The sequence below is a fragment of the Antechinus flavipes genome, chromosome 3, assembly GCF_016432865.1.
Source record: "Antechinus flavipes isolate AdamAnt ecotype Samford, QLD, Australia chromosome 3, AdamAnt_v2, whole genome shotgun sequence".
Classification (NCBI taxonomy): Eukaryota; Metazoa; Chordata; class Mammalia; order Dasyuromorphia; family Dasyuridae; genus Antechinus; species Antechinus flavipes.
The window spans coordinates 101,605,502-101,617,734 of record NC_067400.1 but is presented as its reverse complement, the minus strand read 5'-3'; the positions used below and the strand labels follow the sequence as shown (position 1 = coordinate 101,617,734).

General features: G+C 37.3%; 1 protein-coding gene across 1 annotated transcript; it reads left to right on the top strand.

The window, feature by feature from the left end:
- Positions 1-211: 211 nt before the first annotated feature.
- Positions 212-5,942, top strand: PCDH20 (protocadherin 20). Its single transcript, XM_051983893.1, has 2 exons — positions 212-702; positions 1,779-5,942. The coding sequence occupies exons 1-2, from the start codon at positions 550-552 to the stop codon at positions 4,536-4,538; spliced, it is 2,913 nt and encodes a 970-aa protein (XP_051839853.1). The 5' UTR covers positions 212-549; the 3' UTR covers positions 4,539-5,942.
- Positions 5,943-12,233: the final 6,291 nt, after the last annotated feature.

The following is a 12,233-nucleotide window of genomic DNA, read 5'->3' as shown; positions in this document are numbered from 1 at the left end:
AAAAAAACATAACAAAACAAAACAAAAAACCTCTCTCTCTCTCTCTCTCTCTCTCTCTCTCTCTCTCTCTCTCTCTCTCTCTCTCTCTCTCTCTCTCTCTCTCTCTCTCTCTCTCTCCAAAAAAAAAAAAAAAAAAAGGGAAAGTTATTGCAAGCGAGTCTTTGGGTCTGTGACTGTGAAGCTGTTGCCGTGGCGTCACCTCCCTGTGATTCTCCCCCCTCCCCGCACACCGTGGAGTGTTCCTTAACTGGTGCTGGGAACGAGGTAGGAGAAGGAGTGTGCTCCATGTGATTGCCGGCTAAGCAGCGCTGCAGTCTCTGCTGCAAGTTGTCCTCCTCCAGCTCCTGCGGGCAGGGGATCACTAGGTTCTCAGGTCAGAGGGCAGAGTGTGGAACAATGCCAGCGTCCTCCTGGTGCCCTGGTCTTTCATTTCTCCCCCATTTCAGTTCTTTGTTAATTGATGTGCCTGTGACTATTGGCTGAAGTTCGCTCAGTGATTTGCATGAACGGAGAGGGAGTGTCTTCTGCTGCTCTCACATCAGTAGCTAAATGACTGCAGTTTCATTGGGAATGAACTGCCCAGGGAATGAGAGGCGCTCACGAACCCTAGGAGTCAGCTGGCTGCCGCGGAACAGGCAACAGCCTCTGGATATGGGGCATCTCTACAGTCCCAGAAACAGCACCAGTCGAAGAAACCTGCCGGTAAGTGAGAGGGCTCAGAAACCTCAGCACCTGCGCAAGTTGCAGGGATTTTACACGGGCAGTTGCGAGCCCCCAAGGCTTTGCTTTTTTGAGCCTTCTACCTTGAACCAAACTTCATGGGAGCGATTGGGGAGAGGAATAAGGGGGGAAAGAGTTTGGGAGAATGTCTTTAGCACAAAACGAAAGCCATGGACTGGAATTAGGGGGAACGAGAACATATTGGGGTTGTATTAGGGTATGAAGGGTAATTTTGGAAGCAAAAATTTTGCACGATTAAGTCATAAAAGGGAATGGGTGCAATCCTTAATTCCTTTTTAGAATTTGGGGTTTAAAGCCTGCTTCCGCACATGCAACAGTGGAACTGCTTCTAGTCAACTGTCAATGACAAAATTATTTTGCATAATCATTTTTTTTTCCTGTGTTTAGTTTCGTCCCCCAGGGTAGGAGGATTAGAGAGGGTTTGTGAGAGGGTGGGGAGAGCTATCCTCTTTTCAACTAGATTTGAGTTGCGTGTTGGAAACGAGACTCTCTCATCCTTCGTGCTTTAAGGGATTTGTATGCTTCATGGCACAGCATGTTATTGGGGGCACCGGAGGCATGGGGATTTAAATGGGAAAGAAGAGAAAAAAAAATCTTGGCTCCATTTCTCAAACCTTCCTTTTCTCTTCCCAGCCCCCATCCTTCCTTTGCTTTTGGTGCTGTCTTGTTACATATGAGTGAAACATTCAGTCGTGTGTGTTGGGGAGGGGTGGGGGGTTGCAATGGACACTTGACAGCACTGAGTGTTTGCTGGATTATTTAGAGAACGAAGGATTGAGGTGACGGAACTAGGTAAACAAGGGAGTGTAGTAATAAACACCAACTTGGTCTTTGACTGTCCTATAAAGCAAGCACCAACCTGCGCATGATGCTCTGTGTGCCCGAATCATCCTGGCTGAGTTATTTGGGGAGGAGAGTGGTCAGGTGAGAGTAACGAGCTACATGCATGCTGAGTTCTATAACCCCTCGTCTCTAACTCCGATATGCTTCTCTCTATGTGCTTGTGTGTCGTCTTCTTTATTCCTCTTCGCCTCCAGCATCTGTTACTGTTTTTCCTCTTCGTGGGACCTTTTAACTGCTTCGCAAGTTACAGTCGAGCTACGGAGCTCTTCTACAGCCTGAACGAAGGGCTACCGGCTGGAGTGCTCATCGGAAGCCTGGCTGAGGACCTGCAGCTGGTCCCCCAGGCGGCATCAGCAGAAGCGGCGGTGGCGGCGGGGAGTGAGGAGGACCAGCAGTTGCACCAGCCCCACGGAGAGGAATGGGATCCCCCTCTTTCCTTCAGCTTGGCGTCCCAAGGGCTGGCTGGTCAGTACGTGACCCTGGACAACCGTTCAGGGGAGTTGCACACTTCTGCTCAGGAGATCGACCGGGAGGCACTGTGTCTTGAAGGAGGTGGGGGAGGGGCGGGAGGAGGAGGCGGGAGAAATGGCATCTCCATCTCCTCCTCCACTTCCTCAGAATCTTGCGTCTTGCTCCTGGACGTGCTGGTTCTGCCTCAGGAGTACTTCAGATTTGTGAAAGTGAAAATTGCCATCCGGGACATCAATGACAACGCTCCTCAGTTCCCTGTGTCCCAAATCTCCGTCTCTGTTCCTGAAAATGCACCAGTCAACACACGACTGGCCATTGAACATCCCGCCATGGACCCAGACGTGGGCATTAATGGAGTTCAGACCTACCGCCTCTTGGACTATCATGGTGTCTTTACGTTGGATGTTGAGGAGAATGAGAACGGAGAGCGCACCCCATACCTGATTGTAATGGGGGCATTAGACAGGGAGACTCAAGACCAGTATGTAACCATCATCATAGCAGAAGATGGTGGCTCCCCACCTCTCATGGGGAGTGCCACGCTCACAATTGGCATTAGTGATATTAATGATAATTGTCCCCTTTTTACAGACTCGCAGATCAATGTGACTGTGTATGGGAATGCTACAGTGGGCACTCCTGTGGCAGTTGTCCAGGCTGTGGATAGAGACTTAGGGGCCAATGCTCAGATCACCTACTCCTACAGCCAGAAGGTTCCCCAGGTTTCAAAAGACTTATTCCACCTGGATGAAATCACTGGCGTCATTAAACTCTTCAGAAAGATTGGCGGCAACGTTCTCCGACTCCAAAAGCTCATTGTACTTGCCAATGGGCCAGGCTGCATTCCAGCGGTCATCACTGTCCTGGTGACCATCATCAAAGTGGTTTTTCGTCCACCTGAGATAGTTCCTCGTTATATTGCTAATGAAGTTGAAGGAGTTGTTTACTTAAAGGAGCTGGAACCCATCAACACCCCAGTTGCATTTTTTACTATCAGGGACCCAGAAGATAAATATAAGGTGAATTGCTACCTAGATGGAGATGGACCATTCAGATTATCTCCCTATCAACCATACAATAATGAATACTTGTTAGAAACTGCAAAATCTTTGGACTATGAGACACAACAGCTCTATGAGATAACTGTGATGGCCTGGAACTCTGAGGGATTTCATGTTAAAAAGGTGATTAAAATACAGATTCTAGATGACAATGACAATGCTCCTGTTTTTACTCAACCATTGATAGAACTATCTATTGAAGAAAATAATGCACCAAATGCCTTTCTGACAAAATTGCACGCCACAGATGCTGACAGTGGAGAGAGAGGTCAAGTTTCCTACTTCCTCGGACCTGATGCACCATCGTATTTTGTGTTAGACAAGATTACAGGGATTCTGACTGTGTCCACTCAGCTGGATAGAGAAGAAAAAGAGAAGTATAGGTACACAGTAAAAGCAGTTGACTCTGGGATACCACCTCGAGAATCAATAGCTACAATTGCTATCACTGTGTTGGATAAAAATGACAATAGCCCTAGATTTATCAACAAGGATTTCAGTTTTTTTGTGCCAGAAAATTTTCCAGGTTTTGGTGAAATTGGAGTAATCAGTGTCACAGATGCAGATGCAGGACGAAATGGATGGGTTGCCCTTTCGGTGATGAACCAAAGTGATATTTTTGTCATAGACACTGGGAAAGGCATGTTGAGAGCAAAAGTCTCCCTGGATAGGGAGCAACAAAGTTCCTATATTTTGTGGGTTGAAGCTGTTGATGGGGGTGAACCTGCTCTCTCCTCTACTGCAAAGATAACAATTCTTCTTCTTGACATCAATGACAATCCTCCTCTTGTCCTGTTTCCTCAGTCAAATATGTCTTATCTATTAGTTCTACCTTCTACTCTACCTGGCTCACCAGTTACAGAAGTCTATGCTGTTGACAAAGACACTGGTATGAATGCTGTCATAGCTTATAGCATCATAGGAAGAAGAGGTCCCAGGCCTGAGTCCTTTAGGATAGACCCCAAAACTGGTAACATTACTTTGGAAGAGACATTGATGCAGAATGATTATGGCCTTTACCGCTTACTGGTTAAAGTGAGTGACCATGGTTATCCCGAGCCCCTCCATTCTACTGTCATGGTAAATCTGTTTGTCAATGACACTGTTAGCAATGAGAGCTACATTGAGAGTCTATTGCGAAAAGAACCTGAGATCAGCATAGAGGAAAAAGAACCACAAATTTCAATAGAACCTACTCACCGAAAAGTGGAATCAGCATCCTGTGTGCCCACTTTAGTTGCCTTGTCTGTGATAAGTTTGGGGTCCATCACATTAGTCACTGGGATGGGAATATATATATGTCTAAGGAAGGGGAAAAAGCATCATCGGGAAAATGACAATTTGGAAGTACAAATCCCACTGAAAGGAAAGCTTGATTTACATATGATAGAGAGGAAACCAATGGAGATTTCTAATATTTGATATTTCCAGGGGAAAACTCAGACAGATGTTTGGCCTTGTGCAGGCCACAAACATGATCATAGGTGTGCTGATTGGCAGTTCCAATGAAGGACAAATAATTTATAAATTATATTATATTGTAAATAACTGTTTACAAGTTTTATAAAACTCAAATTCAGGTCTTATAAAATGTGTACAGCATTTTTTTAAAATGAAAAATTAGTATTAACACTTAGTGTATTGCTGATAAACGGCTTTCCATCATTTGCAGCTTTCATACATCAGCCAGGTCATTGAACAAAAAAAAAGAAAGCAAGGTAAGATGTTGAAGTTTAAGGATAAGAAGTTATTTAAACCACCAGAGGGCATCAGTTGCTCCTATGCAGGAAGGTGTTTGAGATATTATTATACATGAAAGGTATTGTATATGAAAATAATAAAAAGTATATTTTAAATACGTTGTTTTGAACATAAAGTATACACAAATCTAAAATAAATGAAGATTTTGTTCAACTTATATGTATGATAATGAAAGGAGAAGAAATGCACTGGTAAAGTGGAATGTTTATTACCTCACAAAAATAACATATACACTATAATAGAGAAGGCATTAACAAGAAGTGCAATTTCTTTTCAACAAGAATAGAAAACATTGCCATGTAATGAAAATCTGAACTGCTGAATAGTGTTCTTTTCACTTCTTCTCAACTCTAATAGCTTTCTGTTTGTTCTACCATATTGCTTGCCATTTTGGGAGTGGGATGCATTTACCCTTTCTTGCAGAAAATGTAAATGAAATAATTGTGCCCATGTCCAAATAGCCAGATGCAAAGGGATGGTTTGACCCTTAGTTGTCCCATAGTTGTTGAAAAACATTTTTTGTGCTTCCTCTACTTGTCTGCTGTGCTTCTCATTTGTGTTATAAATAACATGCTTTCTCCATTTCAACTGTCATAGGAAAAATAGAAATCACTTTAAAAATGTTAGTAATTTTAGAAGTTAATTCACGCAGAAACCTAGCTGTTCAAGATTGATATTTCACATGGGAGACTTATTATTATCGTTATTGTTGTTATTGTTGTTGTTATTGTTTAGATTAACTGGCTACTATTTCTGGCTTTTGTTCTTTGGCTTTGGATTGGGGCCAAGAGCTGCCTTTTAAGCTTGGTGGCAGATTTCCGGGATAATTTATTCTTTACCACATCCTTTGCAATGCAAGCAGCAGGTTCATCATAGATGAATCCCTTTCACCTTGTACAAGCTGAGAAAAAAAAATCTTTCATATAAGGGTTATGGCAAACATATCTGTGTAAACAAGGAAAATGTGACAGCTTAAAAATGGGTCATTTTACTTTCTAGCATCTTATGTCTGATTGTACCAAAAGTGTTTATATGTCTGCAAATTAAAGCTATATATTTTCATAACTTCTTCCTCTTGATTATCCTTATAACTATAAAATTCATTGAATTGCTCTCTGAAGGTACTTGTTAATTCTGTCTTATTTAAATTTTAGGAAAGTGGTATTTTAAAAGTAAACATATTGAAAAATAGAGTTCATTTTAAAATAGTCAAATCCTTATGTAGATGAAGATGCATAAATAGGTCTGAAAGAGCTATATATACAAAGGAATCTATTGCAGATGATGTGCATTTGAAAAGAAAAATATGACACTAGCAATTCTGAATATTTTTTTGGTGTTCCTTTATTTAATATAAATTATATTATACACATGTTACTGAAGCACAAAGATTTGAGTCACTTTCATAGGGGGAAAAAGTTCTATACAAAATAAAATTCAACAAAGCAGCCTTGTAATATTCTCTGGTGGCTAGCATCTTTGTTCAATTCAGTGCCACATTATCCCAAAGTGAAATGATAAATATATTAATGTTCTGACCCAAAATCAGTTTGAAATATGTATACTGTGAAGTAAAAGTTATTTATGAATATGGGTAGATGAAATAGCTAACTGAGAAAGTTTCCCTCCAATCCAACTCATTCAATAGAAGTACTAGCCAAGGGAGGAAACAGCTCTATGCCTTGCAGAGAATAGGCAACTTCACATTTATCAGACAGAATTTTTACTATTTCCTTGTCCCTCTTACTCAAATATATAAATGTTCCAGTGAAAACAAACTACATTTCTTTAACTATCTCACACTTCACTTACAAAAAAGAAAAATGTAGCTTCACATGCAAATAGCAACAGTCAAAATCCCAAAGTCCCCAAATATGCAAAAATTTAGCCTTTGATATAAAGCTTAAAAATATTTATCTAACTTGAAGAGTTCTTATGCATTGTTTTTATTTTCTGTTTTAGAAAAAAATGAAATTCTCAAAGAGGCTATAAAATATTTAAAAGAGTAATAGTCAATTTTTTTTATTCTTTCTTTTGCCAGAATGGCTTGTATTTTTTTAAAAAATCACTTTCCACATCAAAACACTAAAAATGTGAATAACAAAGGATGCTAAAAGCAAATTAGGCTTATACATAAAAGGCCCATTTTACTAACACCTTGTGCTAGAACAGTTGCCAAAATGTATGCTAATCATGTCAACGTTGGTAGTTAAGCTGGCACAAAAATAAATGTTCCATTCATTAAAAATCCCAATATCCATTTAACAGTTTGAGAACGAGTGAGTGCTCTTTGGCCAGTTTAATGAAGAAGAGATTGCTGTGATATTTGGACTGCCAGAAAAAGATGCCCTTAACAGCACAGAGAAAATCATACCTTAATAGAAAATGGAAAATTAAAAACTACGATAGTCTCTTTTAATTCCCTTCAAGTAGGCATGTGAAAAAGAGTTTAGGTTATTTGATTCTTTCCATAAATAAGTTCTTCCAAAGAATTTCCCAGATCATACAGAAAATATTCTTCTTATATGTTTCTGGCATTTTGACTTGTTAACAATTTTATAGGATCCCTGCATTTGAGGAGGTGGGAAATTCTGGCAACATTGATTGTTCCTCATCTGTCTTATGAATGCATGAGGTTTAATTTTGATAAGAAATGAAGCTCCATTATTAAAATGTTTTTATGCATAGAAGGAGAAGTGATCTGATTAAAAGGAGCTCTGTCAACAAGCTGCTCCTTTGTGCACAAGAAAAACAATTCAATTGACAAATCTAAGAAGATCTTCTCACCTCTGGAGATCAGGATTCAAATCTGTCACTGGCAAAATGAGCTGCCCTCTGCAAGATAGCATTCTAAATGATAGAGAACAGAACCAACCTCTCAGCCATATTTCCCTGAACTGGCAACCAAAACTCACAGAATTCCCCAAGTACAGTGTTGTTTCCTCCCAGGACAAAGGTTAAGGCAGCAGGCTCCATGAGGTAAAGATAATGACAGCTGCTGCTATTAAATGATTGATGTCTTGCACTCCATATGCCCTATCTATGACCATGGAGGTATAGTAAATACTGATCAAACTTGCATCTAACCTAACTGGGGACTTTGAACCAAAAAAGGGAAAAATAAAAATTAAACATTGTTTTCAATCCACCCATCTGTGAAGGAACAAAAACTGATATACAACCATGATCAGGGCATTCTGAAAGTATCTGCTAAATTATTCTTCAATACTTCAATTGCCATGTATTCCTGCAAAATTGTAGTCTCCTTTGTGACAATACTTTCCTTGGGTGAGTGGTGCTAGTAGGCTATCTTCCAGCCTCCCATAAGTGAGCGCAAGATGCAGATGGAAGACTAAGCAAATAATATATAATTTGATATAGAATCATTTGAAACAAAATCAGTTCATTCATTCATGTCTGATTAAGGCATTCAATGCATTCCTGAATATGCTTTCAAATTCATTATTCTTATTTAAATAGGATATCTAAAATGCATTTATTTTATATTTGGCATAAAATAAAAATCATTTCTGCAAAATTAGGTTTGGGAAACCAAGGATTAGGAATGGAAGACAACTCAGAGTTATTTTGTCTAAAATTTTTATTTGACATATGGTATCAAAGGTGCCTGAATGCCTTGCCCAAAATAACACAAAGTACAAAGCCAGCTTCAGAAATTGTTTCAGTTTTGCTTTTTTGTCTTAGCCCAGTGCCCTCCACATAATAAGCATTCAATAAATGCTGAATGATTAAGTAGAGTTCTTATTAGATGTGGAGTCAGAGGCTTTTGTTGTTACCTAGTTATTTCAATATGTCTGATTTGTTGTGATGCTACTTAGGATTTTCTTGGCAAAAAATACTATATATTTTTTTTCCATTTCCTTCTCCAAAATTTTATAGATGAAGAAATTGAGGCAAACAGGGTTAAGTGATTTGCCTAAGGTGACAACTATTAAGTTTCTGAAGCTGGATTTGAACTCATGTTTTCCTGCAGGCCCAACACTCTAGTCCACTGAACTGAGAATCTTCCTTGAAATCCTATCTCTGTCACTTAATACCAAGTTTATCTTAAATAACTCATTTAAGTTTTCAGAATCTGTTTTCTCAGCTATAAAATGAAGTTATAAAGATGGTTCCTTCAACTTTCAAATCTATTATTTCAATTAAAGATTAATATACTTCAAGTAGTTCTGGCAGGATTTTTTCCTGATATTTTAGCAAAATGTTATTTCAATAATTAGAGACTGAGGAATATTTATTTGGCTTTCCTTTAAAAGATGTTACAGCTATAGATGGATAGAGAGGTAGATAGGTAGATGGATAAACAGGTAGATAGATAGGTGATATATATGATAAATAGATGCAGAAAGATGGATAGGTAGCTAGGTTAGGACAAGTAGAATGGAATATAGAAATTTAGATCTGGAAAGGAAAGAATTTCAGGGGAAATCTAATCCAATACCACAATTTTATTAATAGATGAGAAAATTAAGGTCAAAGATTAAGTGATTTGCCCTAAATCCTATAAGAATAAGAGCCATTACAAATAAATAAACTAATAAACAAACAAAACAGATAAATAAATAAAATTCCAGTTTTCTATCTAAACTTATTTGTTTTAGAGCAAAATTACAATTTCCCCTACCCTTCTACCAAAACTAATCCTGAAAGTTTTTGTGTGTACAGGTTTCAAGAGTAAACAAACTATGATTTGGAGATTCCTTTTCTCTCAATATAAGCAAAAAAAAAAAAAAAGAAAGAAAGAAAAAAAAGTGAGTACTTTTAATCCTTAAGCAGCCTTTACTATAAGCATAATTCCACTCTATCCAAGCTAATGTTTATCTATTTCTAGGTAGTACTTCTTATTGTTGTTGCTCTCATATATGACAGCAGAGAGAATTCTCCACTATTTCCTCTCTCATTGCTAGGGTGTGGAGTTGGATAACTAAGTAACTAGTCCCTTAAAGGATAGGACATAAATAAGTCCTAATGTCTGCTTAGTACATAAAATGGGACATATTTACTTAATGTTAAAAGGAAATACACACACATATAATGTACTCACACACTAAGCATATATATGTGCATATGTATGTGCATGTGCGAATAAGTGTATATGTATACGTGTGTGTATCCTATCACCTATGTTTGCCTAGCATAGACAAAATCCCATAAAATCATATTTAATCTTCCCCAGACACATAGATGGGATGATAGATAAATTAGAGTTTTTCTTCTTTTTTGGTGTTGTTCAATTATTTTCATTAGCTCTCACTCTTGATGACCTACTTCAAAGTGTTTTTTGTTTGTTTGTTTGTTTTGTTTTGCTTTGCTTTTCCTGGTAAATTTATTTATTTTTAATACACATCATTTGATGAATCACATTAGGACAAAAAAAAACAAATCAGGGCTAAAGAGAAAAACTATGGGAGAGAGTTTTAAAAAGTAGAAAAAAGAACATTTCATCTCCTTAGTTCTTTTTCTGGATACAAATGGCCTTTTCTGTCCAAAGTCTATTGAGATTATTCTGTATATCTGAACAAGAGAAAAAGTCTTTCATAGTTAATCATCCCAGAGTTGCTGTTATTGTTTACAGTGTTTTCCTGGTTTTGCTTGTTTTGCTCAACATTAGTTCATGTAAATCTTTCCAGGCCTTTCTAAAAATTACCTTAGTCATCATTTTTATAGACCAATAATATTCCATTATTTCAAAATATCACAACTTGTTCAGCCATTCCTCAATTGATGAACACCTACTCATTTTCCAGTTCTTTCGTACCACAAAAAGAGCTGCTATAAAGATTTTTGCACATGTGGATTCTTTTCCCTCCTTTAAGATTTCCTTAGGATGCAGATCAGTAATGGCACTGCTAGATCAAAGAGTATGCATAGTTTGATAGCCGTTTGGGAATAGTTCCAAATTGCTCTCCAGAATGGTTGCATCATTTTATAACCCCACCAATAATGCATCAGTGCCCTAGTTTTTGCAAAATGCCTTCAAAATTTACCATAATCTTTTCCTGTCATTTTAACCAATATGAGAGATGCAAAATGATATCTCAGAGTTGTTTTGATTTGCATTTCTCTAATCAATAATGATTTAGAACATTTTTTCATATAACTATTGATTGCCTTAATTTCATCATCTGAAAATTGTTTGCTCATATCATTTGACCACTGATTAATTGGGGAATGATTTGCATTCTTATAAATTTGAAAAGGTTCTTAATATATTTTAGAAATGAGATTTTTATCAGAAACACTGACTGTAAATGTTTTTCCGTTTTGTACTTCATTTTCAATCTTGTTTCTTTTGATTTTGTTTGTGCAAAAACTTTTTAATTTAATGTAATCAAAGTTGTCCATTTTGCCTTTGATAATGTTCTCTAGTAATTTTTTTTTTGTCATAAATTCCTCCCTTCTCCAAAGATCTGATAGGTTAACTATTCCTTGCTCTCCTAATCTGTTTATGGTATCATCCTTCATGCCCAACTCATATACCTATTTTAATTTTATTTTCTTATGGAGTATGAGATGCAGGTCTATGCTGAGTTTCTGACATATTATTTTCCAATTTTCCCAGAAATTTTTGTCAAATAGTGTGTTCCTATTCCAGAAGCTAAAGTTCAGGTGTTTATCAAATATTAGATTAGTATAGGTCTTTATTATTATATTCTGTACATCTAATCTATTTGAGGTTTTCTTGATAAAGATATTAAAGTAGCTTGGTATTTATTTTTCCAGGTCATTTTAAAGATAAGAAAACTGGGCCAAATAGGATTAAGTGACTTGCCTAGGATCACACAGCTAGGAGTGTCTTAGGCAAGGATATTGTTATATCTAATTTAGATAATTAAATTAGCCTTCTAAATGTTTCCTTTGCTTCTGATTTCTTTTACCTATACATACATACATACATATATATTTATCTGCTACTGCCAGATCAGTCCTCCTAATAGTTCTAATTATGCCATTCTTATGCTCAAAAATCATACATCCCCCTATCTACTAAGTTTAGTAAATATTAAAATTAACATATCTTCTTGGGCCTCATCTGGTACTACCCCCTTTAATATTTCTTTATTGATTGAAAGCATTACTTATTTCCTAAAAATATATCATTTCTTATCTGCCTTGCTCACACTGTTTTTGTCATATGAAATCTCCACATTTCACTTCAACTATTTATTGCCATTACTTTTCCATTCCAATTATTTAATTCCTGGAAATTCATCAAAGCTTGTATCTGAAAGAATTTCCTCTATAAATACTTTCTGTATCAACTCTGTAGCAAATAACCATTTCTACTTATTTCTATTTATTACAAATAAGTATTCTTACTAGGAAGTTTCCTAC